Here is an 18566-nt window from a genome sequence, read left to right on the forward strand (position 1 = left end):
TATATATATATATATATATAAATAAAAATGTCATAGTACACCTTTTTGTTTGTCAAGAGAATGAATGCTCTGCAGTTGATTTCTATACAGTACACATTGATCAGTAGGTATTTCATGCTGATTTTAGCTTCACTAGTCAAGCAGGTTTACATGCAGAAATAACTGTTTTAAAGGGATTTCTTTCTTCAGCTCAACACAAAAGAAGATATTTTAAAGAATGTTGGTAACTAAACATTTAACGGTAGCCACTGACTTCCATAGTATTTTATTCCATACTATGGAAGTCAATGGCTACCGTCAACTGTTTGGTTACCAGCATTCTTCAAATTATCTTCATTTGTGTAGAATAAAGAATAAAGAAAACAGAATAAAGAAATCCCTAGCATTTCTCATCTAAATCTAGATAAAACCATCTTGGATGCTGTAAAACTGGTCCAAACCAGTAGTTTATTTTATTTTTCTAGCAGGGACAATAGACATTGTATCAGACAGACAGTTTAGATTTTATTTTGGCTCCTCTAATTGCTTTGACCACCAACAATGTTGTAAAAAAACAACAACTGCTCTTCATAGCTGCGGTCGCTTTTAAGAGAGCTTTATGGTAATTACACAGATAAAGTCATGCAGTGACACACCTCTCTATATTGAGTTTTTGTTTGATTTTCAAGGGGTCTCTGTTACTGGCATAATACTTTGTGAGAACAAGTTTGAATGAGGGAAAAAAAGAGAGCGTCACACATTAATCCCTCTGAAAGCATTTACAAGATCAAAGTCGTCCTCTTTGTTTTTCCTGCCTCACTGCTCATCATAATAGGATTAGTTCTCCAGCTCTCCACTGGAGTCTGTCCAGAGGACTAATCTAACAAGAGACTATTAAGAGTTCAGAGCACAATATTGCACAGCCTTCCCAAAGAGGACAGATTGCCTCGCAAATACAAAAAGACATTTAGATATTTACTGTGTCAAATAAAGTTAAACTTCTCGAGGTGTGTTACTGTGAATTCCCAAAAATATGTCTCCCATTTGTAGGTTTTTCCATGTTTTGCCATTTTTGTAATCTGAAAACTTTTTCCCCCAATCTTTGTGCATCAAACACTCCCCCTTCTAGACCATCGAGAACTGTGTGTGCATCCTGCGGAACCTGTCGTACAGGTTGGCGGCAGAGACGTCTCAGGGGCAACAGATGGGATCGGAAGAGCTGGACGGGGTTCTGTGCACCGATGCCAGCGGGAAGGATGCGGAGAGCTCCGGCTGCTGGGGCAAGAAGAAAAAGAAAAAGAAGAGCCACGATCAGGTGGGTGAGATTGAAGACACAATACACAAATCTCCTCAGCTGAAAAAGCCAGTTCTGCTGAAAAAAAACATGTCTAGACCAGCTTAGTCTCAGACGGCACGCCCACGGACCACCCACAGTCCGTTCGCTCACAGTCTGATGAATATTGCGCATTACACTAAAAATCACTCTCGATCTGGTGTGCATTTACCAAAAGCATTGTTAGCCAACTATGGTTGAAAGTTACCAGCGTAGTTCAGCGATTCATTGTTTCCCAAAACCACAGTTCCAATGAATATTTGCACAAAACATCTCCTAGTTGTGTGGTCAGAACTACAGCTCTTGACCTGCAGTTAGAAGCAGAGTTTCATGTTAGTATGACATGGACTTAAGCGGATCATGTTCTTGAACAATACAAGCAAGCCAACAGGCAGTTCACTCTATAAATGTAATTTAATTTATATATATATATATGGAAGAGCTGGACGGGGTTCTGTGCACCGATGCCAGCGGGAAGGATGCGGAGAGCTCCGGCTGCTGGGGCAAGAAGAAAAAGAAAAAGAAGAGCCACGATCAGGTGGGCCGGGGGTTTTTATCCCTGCAGCTGCTGGCAATTAGCATCACTTAGCAGCATTCGCGTGCGGGCCGCCTGTGTCGTCACTCGTCCTCCTCCAGTGGATAATTACGTATTTTCCAGGCTGATTTCATTTAGTTTCTGAAAACAGATGGAGATAAGGGCATCGGGAGTGTTTGTTCAGCATTTGCATGGCATGAATAGAGAGGTAAAAGGTGGCATTACTTTGCACTGTAGCTTTTAAATAACTAAATTGTCTGTGAGTCATCTGTTCCTTTAACAACGATGCAAATGCACATCTGACTGTGCAACGGTTGAGTTTGCCCTGTCTTTTCAATTACTCTGTATCCTAAACCAGTGGTTCTCAAACCTGTCCTGGAGTACCCACAGCCCTGCACATTTTGTATGTCTCCCTCATCTATCACACCTGATTCAACTCATCAGCTCATTAGTGGAGACTGTAAGACCTGAAGTGGTGTGTCAGATATAGGGAGACATACAAAACGTGCAGTGCTGGGGGTACTGCATGGAGAGGTTTGAGAACCCCTGTCCTAAACAACTAGTGAGCTTTGTCTTCAAATATTTCAGTATGCAGCAAAAAAGTACCATGTTATTTCCAATGAATACTATGGGATTCTTTAAATTACCTTGGAGTGCCATGTAAATACTATAGTATATGAATAATCATTCCGTACTATGGTAAGATCATCAGTGTACATTCCACATTGAGCTGTTGTGCTCATGCAGGCAAGTTGTAGTCTGGCTCGTGACATTGCCCAGTCCTGTTTCCCCCTCTTCTCACCATCATTTCCTGATGGCTCTACTCTGTGCTTATTAATAAAATTGGCCAAAAATAAAATAGCATCTGGCACTTTCCATGAATAGGGTACAGTTTGGTGTCCCATTACACATTGGCACAAATCCCATGTTTTTTGTTGTGAAACCCCCTTTGTCCTCTTTAAATTGTGATTTTTGGCCTGTCCCATCTCAACTGTATCTAGCAATTTAAGCCATACAACAGTGCCATAATTTTTGCTGATATTTAGTTTATTGTTGTAAAAAAACATACACTACTGTTCAAAAGTTTGGAATCAGTAAGTTTTTTATTTTTTTCGAACTAAATTTATACTTTTATTCAGCAAAGATGCAATAAATTGATCAAAAGTGACAGCAAAGACATTTATAATGCCAAAAAATATTTCCGTTTAAAATAACTGCTGTTCTTTTGAACTATTATTGCTTTATTGCTTGAAAATAACAAAATCACAAACAAAACCCATCAGAATTCAGGGTAAGTAAGTATCACATATTTCACAAACAAGTTTGCAAAACCACATAGAAAATATATAGAAAATATATAAAGCAAGGCTGATGATCTATATTTAATGAAGGTTGTGCACCTCCTTTGTGGAATGCATTTGTGTATGATTCTTTTCTTAAGAGTTACACTGTGTAATAACGCTCACTCTTTCTCTGCTTTCAGTGGGATGGTGTTGGGCCTTTCCCAGACTCTAGTGACCCTCCGAAGGGACTGCAGATGCTATGGCACCCGTCCATAGTAAAACCATACCTCACTCTACTGTCTGAGTGCTCGAACCCGGACACGCTGGAGGGAGCGGCTGGGGCTCTACAGAACCTGGCAGCGGGTAGCTGGAAGGTAGGCCCCACCTTAAAACCTGTGAGTAACCCTGCACCCAAAGAGCCATGAACCAAACAAACTGGCTCTGGCACCCATCACCATTATGACTGGCACAAATACACATTCATACTTCAGTTTTGTCTGTCAAGGTCATGGAGTTCTACAAACAGCAAACAGATGTCGAATACAAACTTGGAGAACATAGCGAACTTTATATTGAGAACAAAGTCTCTTTTGAGTGTACACAACCAGTGTAAGATAGCTGATGGGTTCAAACTTACATCTTCAAATGGATACAATGTAGAGAGCTGAATTCTCACTCGAAGTCTTGAAAGTGTAGACAATGACTCAGATATTCTGTGTCAAATTTTGCAATTTTGCACTTCAGAATCTTCTGTTGTCCTCATTTTCTGCTCATTCTTTACAGAAAAGTGAAACAAACAACAGTGCAATGATCTAAATTCACATTTCATGCAATGTTGACATCAAAATCTCATTCCAGCGCCACTGTTTCTGTTCAGTTGATGTGTTGATAATCATTTTGCGGGACCCTTTTTTCCGTTTCCTGTGCCTGTAGTGGTCGGTATACATCCGTGCTGCAGTTCGGAAAGAGAAAGGACTGCCCATTCTGGTGGAGTTGCTGAGAATAGACAATGACCGGGTTGTGTGCGCTGTGGCCACAGCTCTCCGAAACATGGCCCTTGATGTCAGGAACAAGGAGCTCATAGGTAGGTTTGAGACACAGAAGTATGTTTGCCTCAAGCTAACATTTTCTCCAGCAGAGCCGAATGCCGCAGAGGTATGTGTACCCTTAAATTACTTCAAGATCTGTGAGCGTGTGTATTTGTTATGTGTGTATCAGCGAGGGCATCTATGTAGCATTTCTAGTCAGGTATTGCAGTGAGACGAGGTGGCATTGTTTGAAAGGCTGCTCACGACGCTAACAGACTATTGATCTTTTTAATAGTTTGTGTATTCTGATGGGCCCCCTTGTCTCCATGGCAACCGCTCGCACTCTTTCAGTCTGGTCTTGGCCGTGCGTGAGTTCGAAGGCGTGTGCATTTCTTTTGGAATATAGGGCAAGAGGAGCGGCATAAAACTGTACAAATGCCGAGACAGCAGCGCTCTTGGAATACTGATCCTGCAGGCTCATTTCAGATATAGCTGTTCAAATGTCCTTTATTATTTAAGGAAATCAGTGATGAAGTGGGCAAAGCTGCAAGAGCTCATGGGAACCTTTCTTTTATGTAACTTCGATACATACCGGTTGAAAGCAGTTTTGTAGCACAGGTCGTTGCAGAGAGAATTAGCTCCCTGGTGGGAATGGGTCTTTGTGGTCACGTTAAGTGTAATAGAGCTGCTGGGTAGTGATGTGGGTGTATCGGACGCTTTGGCATTTTCAGTTCTGCAGTTGTTGCAGCCTTGAGGTTCAGCGCACTTAAAGAGCTCTGCATGCCGACGGTAGAATCTAAATCCAAAATCTACATCTTTGAAAAGGCCTCTGGTTGTCACACCTCCTCTCTGACTTTTCTTTTTGGTTCATCTCATTCACGCAACCCACAGGCAAGTATGCCATGAGGGATCTGGTCCATCGTCTACCGGGGGGCAACAATAACAACAGTACTGGCACCGGCGGCACCAGCAAGAGCATGTCCGATGACACCATCACTGCGATCTGCTGCGCTCTGCATGAAGTCATCACCAAGAACATGGAGAACACCAAGGCTCTTCGTGATGCAGGCGGCATTGACAAACTCATCGGCATTGCCCGCAGCAAAGGAGACAAGTTAGTATCTTAGTATTCTGTAACATGATCACAACCAATTAGAGTGTGTAGTTATATCCCATAGAATTAGGCATATTTAAAAGGAAATAATTTTTTTATAAAGGAAGAGGACATGCCGAACCTTCCATTCAGCACATCTCTTATTCTTTATTATGAAAAATGAAAAACTACTTAAGCAATTCCACTTTAGGAGTTATATTGCAAGACTACTTCTTTCAGAAACATTTTGGAACTTTTGAACAGTGGAGTAGTATAAATAAACCAACTCATCTCCGTAGCATTTGCTATAGATGTTATAGTATTTATGGTTCCCGTTAGAGCTTATTTTGTATGTTAGAATTTAACACCATTAGAGAAATCTGTGCACAAATTGAGCTGAACTAAAATGAATTTTTACTGAGATATTTATAGTCCACGTCTACCAACACTGTTTGTTTATATAGCTGAGAAAGTACTTTCTTTAAAGTTTCTGTATTGTACCACAGGGTTTTATTTAGTTTGCACTCAAAAAAATGATGAAGCAATCCATTATATTAGCAGCCCCAGAAATGGATTAGAAACTGAACATTCACTTATATTGCTTGTATTATATTATATTATTGCAGATAGTGCTATGTGTTGTATTCATTTTCTCTTCTATGTTTCCCTACAGACACACACCGAAGGTGGTGAAAGCGGCGTCTCAAGTTCTCAACAGCATGTGGCAGTACAGAGATTTGCGAAGCCTCTATAAAAAGGTAATAAATTCAGAAGATCTCGCTGTTCTCATATCTATTACATTTGCACCTATATACTTTTAAATGGGCATCAATGGAGTTAGAGGCTTTTTGCTGGAGTTAGAGGCTTTAGTTTATCTGATCTGAGTTTTTTAAAGGAATTCAGTTTCAAATGCATGAAAATCTTTTTTTTTTCTGTGTCTATCATATACTTGTAACCAGAAGGTTTTAATGAGTGAAGTTTCAGAATGAACAGATGATCATGCTCCTCTTATTTTTATGACAGGACGGCTATTCTCAGTATCACTTTGTTGGCTCTTCATCTACAATTGAGAGAGACAGACAACGACCTTATTCCTCCTCTCGCACTCCATCTATCTCTCCTGTGCGGACCTCGCCCAATAATCGATCAGGTGAGAGCCGCTCCACTTTCCTCCATTTTGACAACAAGTAATATCATTGACATTTCCTTTGCAATCTATCATCAACATCTTTATCTCCTCAGGAGTAGATTAGAGGAATAAAAAAGTACTTGAAATGATCAAAACTATTTATTTTCAAAATCACGTAGTCAGTGGGTTGCATGAACACCTATTCAACTAATCAGTCTGTATTATAGAATGGTTTCAGATGAGCATCAGGATGGAACAGAACACCAGGGTCTTGAAACACAGTGAACTATTAACTAACCACAATACTCAAGTACTCAAAAAAGACATGACATTTGCCAGAGAGTGCACTAATTAAAGCATCTAAAACAAGTTGACCTCATTAATCAACTAGTCGGTTGTTGGAGAATTCCTAATGACTAATCCTAAAATAGTACATTAATGGGAGATTAAAAAAAAAAGTGTGGCTTATGCCGTTATGTGATCATAGAGGGAACACAGATGTCAAGATCAGGGTAAATCCTGATATTTGTCCATTTCCAACTGATGGCAGCAGGATGGAAAATACAGTACTGTACAGTTAGTCAAGAAGAGTCTGTTCTGCTTAATTAACACGCTTTGTCAGACAGCAGGCACTGTCTGTTCTCTAGTTGTGTTTCAGATATCAAAGTTTATTTTAGTAGATTATGCTTTTGAACTCATTTTATGTATGCAGTAATAGTGCTACATCATCTCCAGTATTCAGAATTATCATTATGTTTATTTAAATGTAGTCTAGGGGCAACCTGAATATTAAATGCTCATAATGTCCTCACATATCATGGGACAAACAAAGAGGGGGCATATTTACTCTACCTGCTCCTTGGGAGGGTGTGGTGGGGATCTCACACCTTTTAATTGTGCAATTTGTCATTTCTCTGGGAAATGAAAATGAATACATTTGCAAGTAAGATGGCCATCTAGGGTAGACTGTATACCTGCCAACAAAGCTGAAAAAAGCAAAAACACAGAATCTGTCCTCAAGAGCTGATTCATTAACACCCAAATAATTAAATGATGACATGTAAGTATCTCTTTCTGGCATAATGAAATGCTTTGTTGTAAAATTATCTTTTCTTGAATTACTGAGGATGTTATTGGGTATTTTTTTCAACTGTGGGCGCTTCACTTGTATATCCCAAGGGTTTCATTAAATTTCATTTTGTTTTTTGTTATATAAAGGTCACATTAAAACTGTAAACTTGTTTATTATTATTATATTTTGATACTTTTCAGTAGCCTTCTATCTATAAATGTTATTGTTTTACCCTTGTCCTTATTCGATTTTGAAACTATATGAAAATTCATGAAATAATAAACAAAAGAATAAAATAATTAAAAGCCATTTTTTATTTACTGGGTGAAAATTATTGCAATTTTACTAAAATTTCGACAGTTATGTAATATTTTGTGTTGTCAAATTTCCTCTCCAACAAATGCATATATTTATTATTTAAAACATAATATAATATAATTTTGTAAACTTTGATTTATGTTTTCAGTTTGAATGTGCATGAACTATGCAGTAATCTGTTAATATAATATTTAGTTAATCACCTTTATAAAGGGTTTTGTTAAGTTATGCTATTCTATTAATATCTACTTTTCTATTAAGTATCTATTAATACTTGGATCTCACTTCCTGACAGAAATCATATAGACAGCTTTATTTAAGCCAACCAACGCTTTTCCAAACACAGAACTGACAAGAAAAGTGAAATAAATTATTGATGAAGGAACGAGAAAGAAACTCAGACAAAACCAATCAATTACATGACCAATTCCATTTAGCAATTAGGAGTAGCGCACTGACACTTGTTTGCCTCAAAAGGCAACAAGAGAATTGCTTCATTACAGTAAATTAGTTTTTTATGTAAAATAAAACATCCCTTGATGGAATGAGATCTTATTGTACTTTCTAATGTGTCAAGATACTTTCGCCTAAACAAACAGGCTGTTTTTCCCCCCTCACTCATTATTGGTTGACTTGCTGTGTTCTTTAGCAAGTGCCCCCACCTCCCCTCGAGAAATGATGAGCTTGAAGGAGAGGAAGACAGACTATGAGTCAACTGGAACCAATTCTGGTTACCATGGAAACAAGGGTGAGCACACCTCCAGAAAAGACGCCATGGCAGGTAAGGCCGCAGTTCAGAGTCCTTCAGCACAAAGTTAAAGCTTCCACATAACCACCGCCAAATGACTGACAGAGTCAACAATGATTTCCAGACAAACCATCAAATATACCCTAAACAAAGGCAGTGAATTACGTGAGAGTTGTAATTAGTAAAAGTAACAGTGTAACAGGTTTATTCCACAGAAAGGTGTCTGATATCTCACCTTTGCATCTTGGTGTGAAGTTTTTTACCTCAACAAAAGTCATGAACTGTAATTCATATATCTGTAAACCTGTTTCATGTCAACATTCTCTTTACCTATAAAAAAGTCAAAGTGCCTACCAGTCTTCTTAGAATCTTTATAATTCACTGTCTCTGCAGCTCAAATCTCCAGTGGGACATCTACACTGTTCAGAGGTGCTTACATGTCTCCTGGTGATGACATCAAGCATAACCAGGTGAGTTCAGCACATATCACACAGAGCTGTAATGTGTAGCTTATCTTGATATTTTCATGTGTCAAAAAAGGGGGAAATGTTTTTATGTCTATTTAATGTTTTTTTTTAAAGGTGACTGTTTTAATTATTATATTATGAATATAATAATGTTAAAATAAAATATATCTGCATATTATTATTATATCTATATTTTTTTTTCTTTTATTTCTTAATATTATTTATATTTTTATAAATTATTGTATTTTGTCAGTTGTTATACATAAAGGATACGCACCTTTTAGTAGGTTCCTGGGGTATTTAGAAAGATTTCGGTTTTGCTTTGTTTCTTTTTTTTTTTTGGAAATTGCAACTTTAAAATATAAGGCTGTCAATAGTTTAAATTTTTTTTTTTAAATGACAAGCCAATTAAACTTTTTTTTTCAGTTCTTTTCTATGAAAGAAACTATGATTGTCTGGATGAAACTTAGAAGAGAAGAATATATTTGCCATTTATTAAGTCTATGTTTTTCCACACCAAGTAGACTTTATATTAAATTACTTTATATTAATCATAATGTGAAATGATCCAGTGTATTACCAGTTCAAATGAACACATTTCTGGTTTGGTGTGGATGAAGTACTTGAGTCTTTTTGATGGCACTGTGGGGTGCCTAAGATGAAAAACTCTGGTTTAGATGAAGTACCTTTTATATAACATTTTAACTTTATTACACGGAAAATGCATGATTTGAAATGTAAATGATATTCTTAGTTGCTGAACTACTGCATAACACATTTATGTCACTTCCCAAAGCAGCCCTTACGCTCTCATTGTTTTCGTCAGGTCTCCGCTCAAGGCAACCCTCCAGAGGCCTACCCTCCCTTCCAGACTCCCCCAGGAGCCAACTTCGAGGATCCGTACTACGAGGACCAAGCGCATAAACGCCCCCCACCCACCGCTGACGGCACCATGCACCTGGGACTGAAGTCCACGGGGAACTACGTGGACTTTTATTCGGCATCCCGCCCGTACAGTGAACTCAACTACGAGACGAGCCACTACCCAGCCTCGCCGGACTCTTGGGTGTAGAGGCACAGAGGCAGGCTGGAGGCTGGCCTACAGACACCATACACAGAGACCAGCCCAGCATGTGCATGAACACTAGTAGACATCTCACACACGTAAACCTTCAGTTCGGTTCACTGCTCGCACCACAGTGGGCTGCCAGCCAGTGAGCGAGGTTAGGAAAGTGCTTGAAGAGAGAGGATTTAGGAAAGAAGTTTTACAGAATGGACCACTTGAACTTTGGTGTTTTTCGAAGCAGTGGAGGGAATTGACATGTCAGCGGGAAAGCGGAAGATATGTGGCGCAGAGATGGGACAGTTACGTGAAGCACAAGAAAACGACATTCGACACAAGCTAAGGAAATAGTTTTCACACATTTTTTGACATTTCTTTATGTTAAACCATGCTTTTTATGGAGTGCTCCGTTACACTCTTAGCCTTTATATATATTTTTGGTTTCTTTTTATTATTTGCTTGTTTTTGTACCTCCTTTTTAACTTCTTAAGTCTGGTGTAAAGTACTTGTTGTATATTACAGATGTAGATACAATGTGCATTGTGTATATTACGCAAAGACTACCGTGTCCTCCCATGTGGCTCAATATATTGTTTTATTTTCCTGTATTTTGAGTGAGAGAGGAAAATACACTCACTGAACTCCAGCATCCTGTTCAATGGGTAAGAAATGCAGCAGAAAGCATATAATTCAGAAGTGTTGTTTGCTCTAATGTGTCCCCCCCACCCCCATTTTCTATGCGAGAAAACTACTTTTAACTGACGACAGAGCATCACTGCCTGGACAGAGTTTACCACCAATAATAAGAACAATTTCAGGCCTATCTGTCAATTTTTTTCTCTCTTTTTTTCCCAACTGTACTGACATGAAGACTGGTCATTCCACAAACCATTGAGTGATCTGTGCTTAGTTATGTGCCAAATGTAGTAATCCCTGACCCAAGAGGTGCTGTAGAGCTGTTGTTGACGTTACGTTTAACGACAAGTCACTGGTTCTATCAACGCCCGTTTGTAAATGCTTTTTTTAAAAAACAATGTGTTTCGACAGCATTCACACTGTAACAAGGAGGGACATGGTCTTTGACAGCTACTTCCCCTCCAAAGATGTACAATTAGTTGACACTATGTTGTAAATTAGACATTTGCAAAATCAGTGGTTCTTAAGCTCATTGTAGACAGATCTGTCAATAGAGTATGGATATATATTATATAAATACAAAATATATATATACTTTTTATGTGCAGATGTGGATGTCACCTAACGCAGAAACATTGCAAGGAAAAAATGCTAGTTAAAAAAAAGCATAGGATTTTTGTTCACCTTAATTTCTAATCCAGATGTTGACCTCCTATTGTCATGTTGTTGCTGTGTAAAACAGGCGAGACCAGGGCTCAGTGAGGGCAGATGTGATGGTCTTCTAGCTTCTAATATTGACTTGAAAAGGTGCTAAAACAATGCTTTAACACCTTTTGGCCTGCATTACTACCTTTTATTAATGCGTTTTGAATGTGTTTCATGTCCTTAATAAAATGGATGCCACTAAAATGAATGGCTTTGATTCCTACACAACCTAACCTATGCTCTAGAAGGAGAGCTGTACGTATAGACGCACCTCTTGATTTTGATTTTTTTTCTCTCTCTATTAGGTAATTGCCTATACCTTATCTCAGGTCATCTTATTGCAGGAGAAGATGGGTGAACATTCCTCTACTGACCTATACGGAGAACAAAAAATGACAATACCCTATAATTTTTTTGTGATTTTCAAACCTTAAACATCAAGTCTGTCAGATTTCAGGAAGGTATAAAGCAAGCCCTGGTCTTCCCTTCATGTCATTTTACACTTAGAGGTAATTGTCAGATGCAAGGATTCAGGATGATCCCCAAATCACATATCTTCAGCACCATAGTGAACGTCTTGAGAACAAGCAAAATATCTGTGAAAAATTAATTAGACATATCAGACAACTTGTATTGAAGATGTAAGTAAAACTTTTTTTTCTGTTGCTAGACAAAGTGTTTGAGAGAATTGTGAACCTTTTTAATGCCAGGTTGCAACTGCTATATAAACTAATGGAGAATCACTGTTCTGTGATTTATTTTGTTCTGTGTCTGAGTCATTTCTTCCTTTATTGGGGTTTCCTTTGGATGAATCTGACATTGGTATGCATTTTACCACCAGATTTGGTTTCAAACATATATCCACATTATACATCCACATATTAAAAAATATGGTTTTTAACAATTTAACATCACTGGTTTTTTTCCCCATGTATTTTGTTTTGATTTAGTCAACTGCATTTATTGTGTTCCAGACATCAGCACTAACAGATTTCTGTTCGCTTGTAACGTTACAGCGTGCGTTTTCAATTCATTGTATTTTTGATGGAATTCCTAGATAGCTATCAGAGGCCAGGCAGGCAAGCTGCGAGCTCATGTTAGGGTTTCATCACGACTGGTTCATTACCATTTTCCCACAGAGAGATATTTTGACATTGACAGGCTATGTGCTTCTCACTTTGTCCTGAAAACCAGTCTGCAGTATAAATACGTGTGGCAGGCGCTAAACGACAACCCTGCAGCTCCGAAACACCACGTCCAATCTCATCAAGAGAGCATTAATCCAGTTTGATGCAAAGAAATGTGGTGATGGTGTGATGTGAATTTTGTTTTTGTTTTGTTTTTATTGCTAATGTAAGCGCGTTAGATACGGACATGGCAAAATGCATTTAGACAGCGGATATGGCCAGTTTAGCCACATGTCTGGATTGTATATTTTGGGAACATGAGCCTATATGTAATACTGACCCCTACTGGAAGTTTACTACCCATTTCACTCTGCATTGCTGGTGCAGATGCACCCCTTATAAACTGCTGTTATTAAAGGATTTCAACACGTTCATTTGACATCTTTGTGATTGATATTTCTCTAATTTATCCAACGTAGATTTCAAATCTAAACCTATTTAGACTATCTCAGACTTCTAGTAGCCTGTATTTCTTTTTAAGGGTGTGCTCACACTAGGCACGGTTGCCTTGAACCGAGCCCGAGCGCGATTATCGCGAAAAGTGTAGTGTAGTAGTAACAGAATATGTTTGCGGTCGTAATGATGACAGTAGCGCACACAAAATAGTATCTGTTCCGTGCTCCGGCGCGGTTAGCGCTCACACTGCATGCGTACCGCGCCCGAGCCCAACCGAACCGTGCCCTGGCCTACGCCGTGACGGTTGAACATGTACATGTAAAAACTTGTTATATTTTTTTGTAGATCATTAAACCGTTACGCTGCCTCAGAAGCCTGTCCCGGGCACGGTTCAAAACGCCTATGTGAGTACACCCTTAAAGAGTTTACTTTTTAACAATACATTTGAATCGTTTCATTATGACACCTAATTCAACACCCACTTTGAACATGAGTAAACTGACTGATCGGTTCACACTTGGTTCGATTGCCTGGTCCGAACCCGAGTTTTAAAAAGTGGAGAGAGCAAAGCTACGCATTTTGCCGCCTTCTCATGCGCCGTCGTTACTAAGCAACCTTCGTGCAAAAACGCTGCCTACAAAGCCATTGCCTCATACGGCAGCGAGGCAGCAAGTCAGCTGCCTAAGTTTTCGGATGCAGCTCCAAACTCGGGTTCAGACCAGACAATCGAACCAAGTGTGAAAGTACCCTAGACACGTATAAAATCCTGTCCACCTTATTTCTCCCGCGCCCATTTGTAAATTTTATGGGTCTAGCTTCAGCTGTCATTCCCTTCCAGCTATTTTTAGCTGTACAAAACAACTTGTTTTGCTGCTTGATACTGCAAACTGGCGTGTCTTACCATATTATTTTAATGTATTATCTTAATTGAACACACTTTGTAGTGCAAACTGTTTTACTGTTTACTGCACGTTGCTATTGTTATTTCCCTACAGCGGCTAATGAACCGGATCTCTCGCACATTCACAGAAAACGGCTTACTTTCGCGTTGAAAAAAGTGACGAAGCCTTGTGCATTCCAGTTATTTAAGCTGTAAAAAACAGTATGTTATGGTGCTTGATATTGCAAACTGGTCATTTTTACATTATTTTTACTTTTCATTCATAGGTTTGAAGCGCAAATAGTTTCACCGCAAATTGTTATTAGTAGCCTAATCGTTATTTACCTATGATATGGTAATAAATCTGAAGTCACACTTACAAGAAATATCTGTGTGAATATCGTAGGATGTCAACAAAACAAGCAAAGTTTTGTAATGCAGACTCAATAATAGGCCTACTGGATTAATAACCTTCAAAGATATAAGGTAAGAGAAGAGAACATGTCCAGGCCAAATATAGTATTTCATTGTTATGAAAGTCCTTCATTGTTATGTTTGATGTTTTAGCAGCTTTTTTATATAACCCTCCCTGTTAAAAATTCAGTCTTTGAGAGCAATATGAAAAATAGAATTTAGTATGCATAAACTTTCAAGTATGACTTGGCTCGAGATAATGAACCAAAAAAACTACGCATTAAATATGTTAGTTGTTTCTATAAATTAGAACCATTACAACTTAAAAATTCTATATCAGTAAGAGCAAATATTATGAAAGTGAGGAGCTACACTCCATAGCAGTCTAAAAGAGTAGTGTACGATGAGTATTCCCGACCCTCACACTGACCACAAGCCTTCACAGTGGAAAACTTCCTTAAAAACACTAAGGCATCAAAAGCCACATCACTTTTTCCTCCCAGTAGGCAGTCTCAACCTTTCCATGCGTTCAGCTTTCTTCTTCTCCTCCTTTAGAGCTTTGTACTTCCATTTAGGGATCTGTATGTGTGGTGAGTCTTTTGAAGTCCTGCGTGGCGGCCGCTCCGGGATGTATGTGGGAGGAGGTGCTTTGCACAGCATGACTTTAGGAACCACCATCCCAGGACGGACGCTGCTCCTGCGCATCATGTGAAGCGGCAGCAGGCTGCTTCTCCTCAGGGCCATGGTGGAGGCCATTGCAACGCTGTGCAGTAACTGCGGCTGCAGACTGGCGCGCCGCTCCTGCTTCTTCGGCACCAGCAGCACCCTGGAGTTCTGGAAGAGCCGCTTGTAGTTGTTGAGGCGCTCGGGCCCAAGGTTCTTCAGCTCAGCCAGACGCTGTCTACGGAGGATGTCCTGGACAGCAGGGCGACGTTTTCCTACACACGGAGGGCTGCCCGGACACACGGTGTGGCAGGCGGTGGCTATGAACGGGCTGGCAAGAGCTGTGGTCATGCGCACCATGTAGTCCATGACGCCTTCATCCAAAGGGTTGGTCTTCATGCTGATGGTAAACAAGTTACAGATGCACTCGGAGAACTTTCTCCAGCAGGACTTGGGCTCCTTTGAATGAGCCACCAGTTTGCTTAGCATAGGCCACTCCATTTGGTAAGAGTCACAGAACTGTCCGGCACATGGCTGTTCCATCAGTCGGGCCATCAGGTTGGCGGCCTCGTAGCGGCCCGTAAACAGGGCCCATTCAGGTGGAGTCCGCTTACGGCCAAAGTCCCTTGCTTCAATGTCTCCTCCTGCATAAGGAAAAACATCAGACAATAGGTCTTGTGAGGGAAAATTAATGCCCACATTGAGGAACAAAATGGAAGATTATTACGTATGCTTGAACTGAATTAGGAATCCATATGAATTTTTCAGCTGATGATACCTGTCATCATGAGAGACCGTACGCATTCAGCTCGACCCTGAATGGCTGCTTTCATCATCGCAGTGAAGCCATGGCAGTTTCTGCAGTCAGTGTCAAGCCCGGGAAAATAGTTCAGCAGGTAGCTGGTAATCATACTGTGGCCTATAATTCAGAAGGACATTTATGCATTTGGCAGACACTTATTCAAAGTAATATTATGAGTTCAAGCATTCTTTGAGAATCGAACCTATGATCTCCATGCTCCACTGTTTGAGCTTCAGAAATACAGATGCAATATAAACAGTATTAACCAGTTATAACCATTTAAACTGCCAGCCCATGCAAAAGTTACTGCCGCAATGGGTTGTCAGGGAGTTTCTATGAAGCTTTTTTAGTGTCTTTGTATGGGGTTGCTAGGGTGTTTTGGGTGGTTGCTAGGTGTCTGCTTATGACCCAAGTTTATAATGTTCTAGTCCTTATACATGTTCTTTCATTCATTCTGTGTATAGAGGGTTTTTTCTCTTTTAAGTGTTCCTGAGGAGAAAAAACATTACGTTTGGTCCTTTGAAAAGTAATCACATCTCTCCTGAACAATCATGATTTGATGTGTGATTCTGTAACAAACACTGCTCAAGTTTAAGTTTTGGGGTATGTTCAAATCCTTAAAGCTGGCATGAAATGAAATTTCACCCTCTCTATTTTCATAATGCTTTTTTTTTGGACATTTTTCTGAATGGTTAATCTATGCATGTGTTTCTTTTCTTTTTATACTTCATCATTTTTCATCAAAATGATCATCTCCAATCATTTAGTCCCTTTCTTACAATTTACTGCAAACTCGCATTCAGATCTGCCTGCTGCCTGAACCAAGACATCGCCCTCATTTATTTTCCTTTTCAATAATCATTTTCACTTAGGGATATATGCCCCAATACTGAAGAACATATTTGTTGCTACTTCTGTTTCATCACGACTAACCCTAAGTAATGAAAAAGGATAATACATTGGCTCTTGTTTCATAGAACAGCCAAATGAAGGCCCAGGGGGATCTACTGGGAGTTGCTGATTGTAATTTTATTGCCTTTGATAGCTGAATTGCGTCACTTCCCTTACCTGCTTGTGCAGCAGTCATGAGAGCCGTATTCCCTTCGTTATCTTGCCAGTTCACATCCACATATGGACACTGAGAAAGTGCAATGACCACATCCACGTAGCCCTGGTAACACGCCACTATCAGACCCGTCTGTTGAGCAGTGGAGAGGAAAAATATGAGTCATCTCAAGTCATTTTCCTGGATGTCCATCATTACTGCTGAAGAAAGTGTTTAACGTGCAAACTGCAGAGGCATTTAAGTGGTTGAACCCTACTATAGAAACATTCATTTAAGGGTAGGGATTGTTGGAGGGTGAGTTTCCACATCCATCTCTGGAGGGACTCTGAGGGTAGGAGAGACCTGGGTTGAGTGGCCTTATTTATGAGGCTGATGAGCTCATGATCTTCAGAGTAAATGCAGAAGCATATTTAGACTGGTAAGTATAGTTAGTCACTACTGCATATTTCTATGGGTTTTACAGGTGAAGTGAGACATTCTAAAATACATTTCCAAATAAAATAAAAATGAACAAATTGTCTATTTATACTAAGTGCAAATAGCCCTTTGCAAAAATAATTGATTCCTCCCGAGTTTGAATATGCATACTTCCATATTTTATAGGCTAGTGTACAAAAAGCATAGAGCGTGCAACAGTGCCTCCCCATGTTTTCAGGGGGCTTGCTTCTGGAAGTATTTTTGGTAACACTTTACTTTAGGGACAAATTCTCACTATTAACTAGTTGCTTATTAGCATGCCTATTACTAGCATATTGGTTGTTTATTAGTACTTATGAAGCACATATTAATGCCTTATTCTGCACAACCATATTTTAGATCCCTTAATTGTACCCCATACCTAAATTTAACAACTACCTTGCTTACTATTAATAAGCAGCAGATTAGGAGTTTATTGAGGCAAAAGTCGTAGTTAATAGTTAATAGTAAGAATCGGTCCCTATATTAAAGTGCCGTATTTTTCCCATTGGAGTTTTAAAAGGTTATCATTCAAGAGTTATAAGCAATTTTGTTCTCATTTGGTTGTTAATTTGCTTGTTTCATTTCTCTGACTGGTAGAGGTTTCTGGACACAATCATGGATTATGTAGTTTTTCACCAGGAAAATAATATATATATATATAAATATAAATATAAATATAAATATACTTGTTATAGCACTTGTATATCATTGCTGTTTTGTTGATTTTGATTGCTTCCATTGTCCTCATTTGTAAGTCGCTTTGGATAAAAGCGTCTGCTAAATGACTAAATGTAAATGTACATATATATATATATACACATACATGTTGAAATATTGTGGGCTGATGGCATCAACAAAAGCGTATAACTTTAATTAACAACCTTGTAGCTCTTAGTAGGTCTGTCTTTAAAGTTTTATAAGTTATATTTTCCATTGGTTGGACATGTGATAACCCCACCTTCAAACTCATGCCATTGGTTAAACCAGTGTACGTTTGAGTATGTGTGTGTCACTCAAACAAACAATGTTTTGAAAGCGCCACAGTGTTTACATGTTTGAGCAAAATCTAGTTAATGACTTATAGTTGTTTTTTGCATAATAAGTATTAAAGGGGTCATCGGATGCCACATGCACTTTTACAAGCTGTTTGAACTGAAATGTATGCTGGCAGTGTGCGTACGCAACCACCCTATAATGATAAAGATCCACCCAGTGTTTCTTTTTTTTAATCTCGTTAAATCATTTCTCCTTTCTCAAATCGAGCCGATCTCAGATGCCTGTCTGTGTGACGTCACACTGACAGGCCCCTC

The 18566-nt window shown here is 39.2% G+C and overlaps 2 protein-coding genes across 2 annotated transcripts in view; one reads left to right on the top strand and one right to left on the bottom strand.

Moving 5' to 3' along the window:
• The window catches only part of LOC107732586 (catenin delta-2-like), an 88101-nt gene extending 76912 nt beyond the window's left edge, over positions 1-11189 (top strand). Inside the window, exons 15-23 of the mRNA XM_016543950.1 lie at positions 1109-1294; positions 3331-3504; positions 4064-4214; positions 5050-5272; positions 5925-6009; positions 6275-6401; positions 8420-8551; positions 8912-8988; positions 9812-11189. Coding sequence (XP_016399436.1) covers positions 1109-1294; positions 3331-3504; positions 4064-4214; positions 5050-5272; positions 5925-6009; positions 6275-6401; positions 8420-8551; positions 8912-8988; positions 9812-10057 — 1401 coding nt within the window. The 3' untranslated portion in view covers positions 10058-11189. The remainder of the gene's footprint in view (positions 1-1108; positions 1295-3330; positions 3505-4063; positions 4215-5049; positions 5273-5924; positions 6010-6274; positions 6402-8419; positions 8552-8911; positions 8989-9811) is intronic.
• Positions 11190-13831: 2642 nt separating this feature from the next.
• The window catches only part of LOC107732577 (ankyrin repeat domain-containing protein 33B-like), a 10418-nt gene continuing 5683 nt past the window's right edge, over positions 13832-18566 (bottom strand). The window contains exons 2-4 of the mRNA XM_016543941.1: positions 16800-16929; positions 15708-15848; positions 13832-15573 (exon numbers count right to left, since the gene is read on the bottom strand). Of these exons, the coding sequence (XP_016399427.1) occupies positions 14753-15573; positions 15708-15848; positions 16800-16929 (1092 nt within the window). The 3' untranslated portion in view covers positions 13832-14752. The remainder of the gene's footprint in view (positions 15574-15707; positions 15849-16799; positions 16930-18566) is intronic.

This window comes from Sinocyclocheilus rhinocerous, unplaced genomic scaffold (genome assembly GCF_001515625.1).
Source record: "Sinocyclocheilus rhinocerous isolate Xijiao unplaced genomic scaffold, SAMN03320098_v1.1 scaffold1420, whole genome shotgun sequence".
Classification (NCBI taxonomy): Eukaryota; Metazoa; Chordata; class Actinopteri; order Cypriniformes; family Cyprinidae; genus Sinocyclocheilus; species Sinocyclocheilus rhinocerous.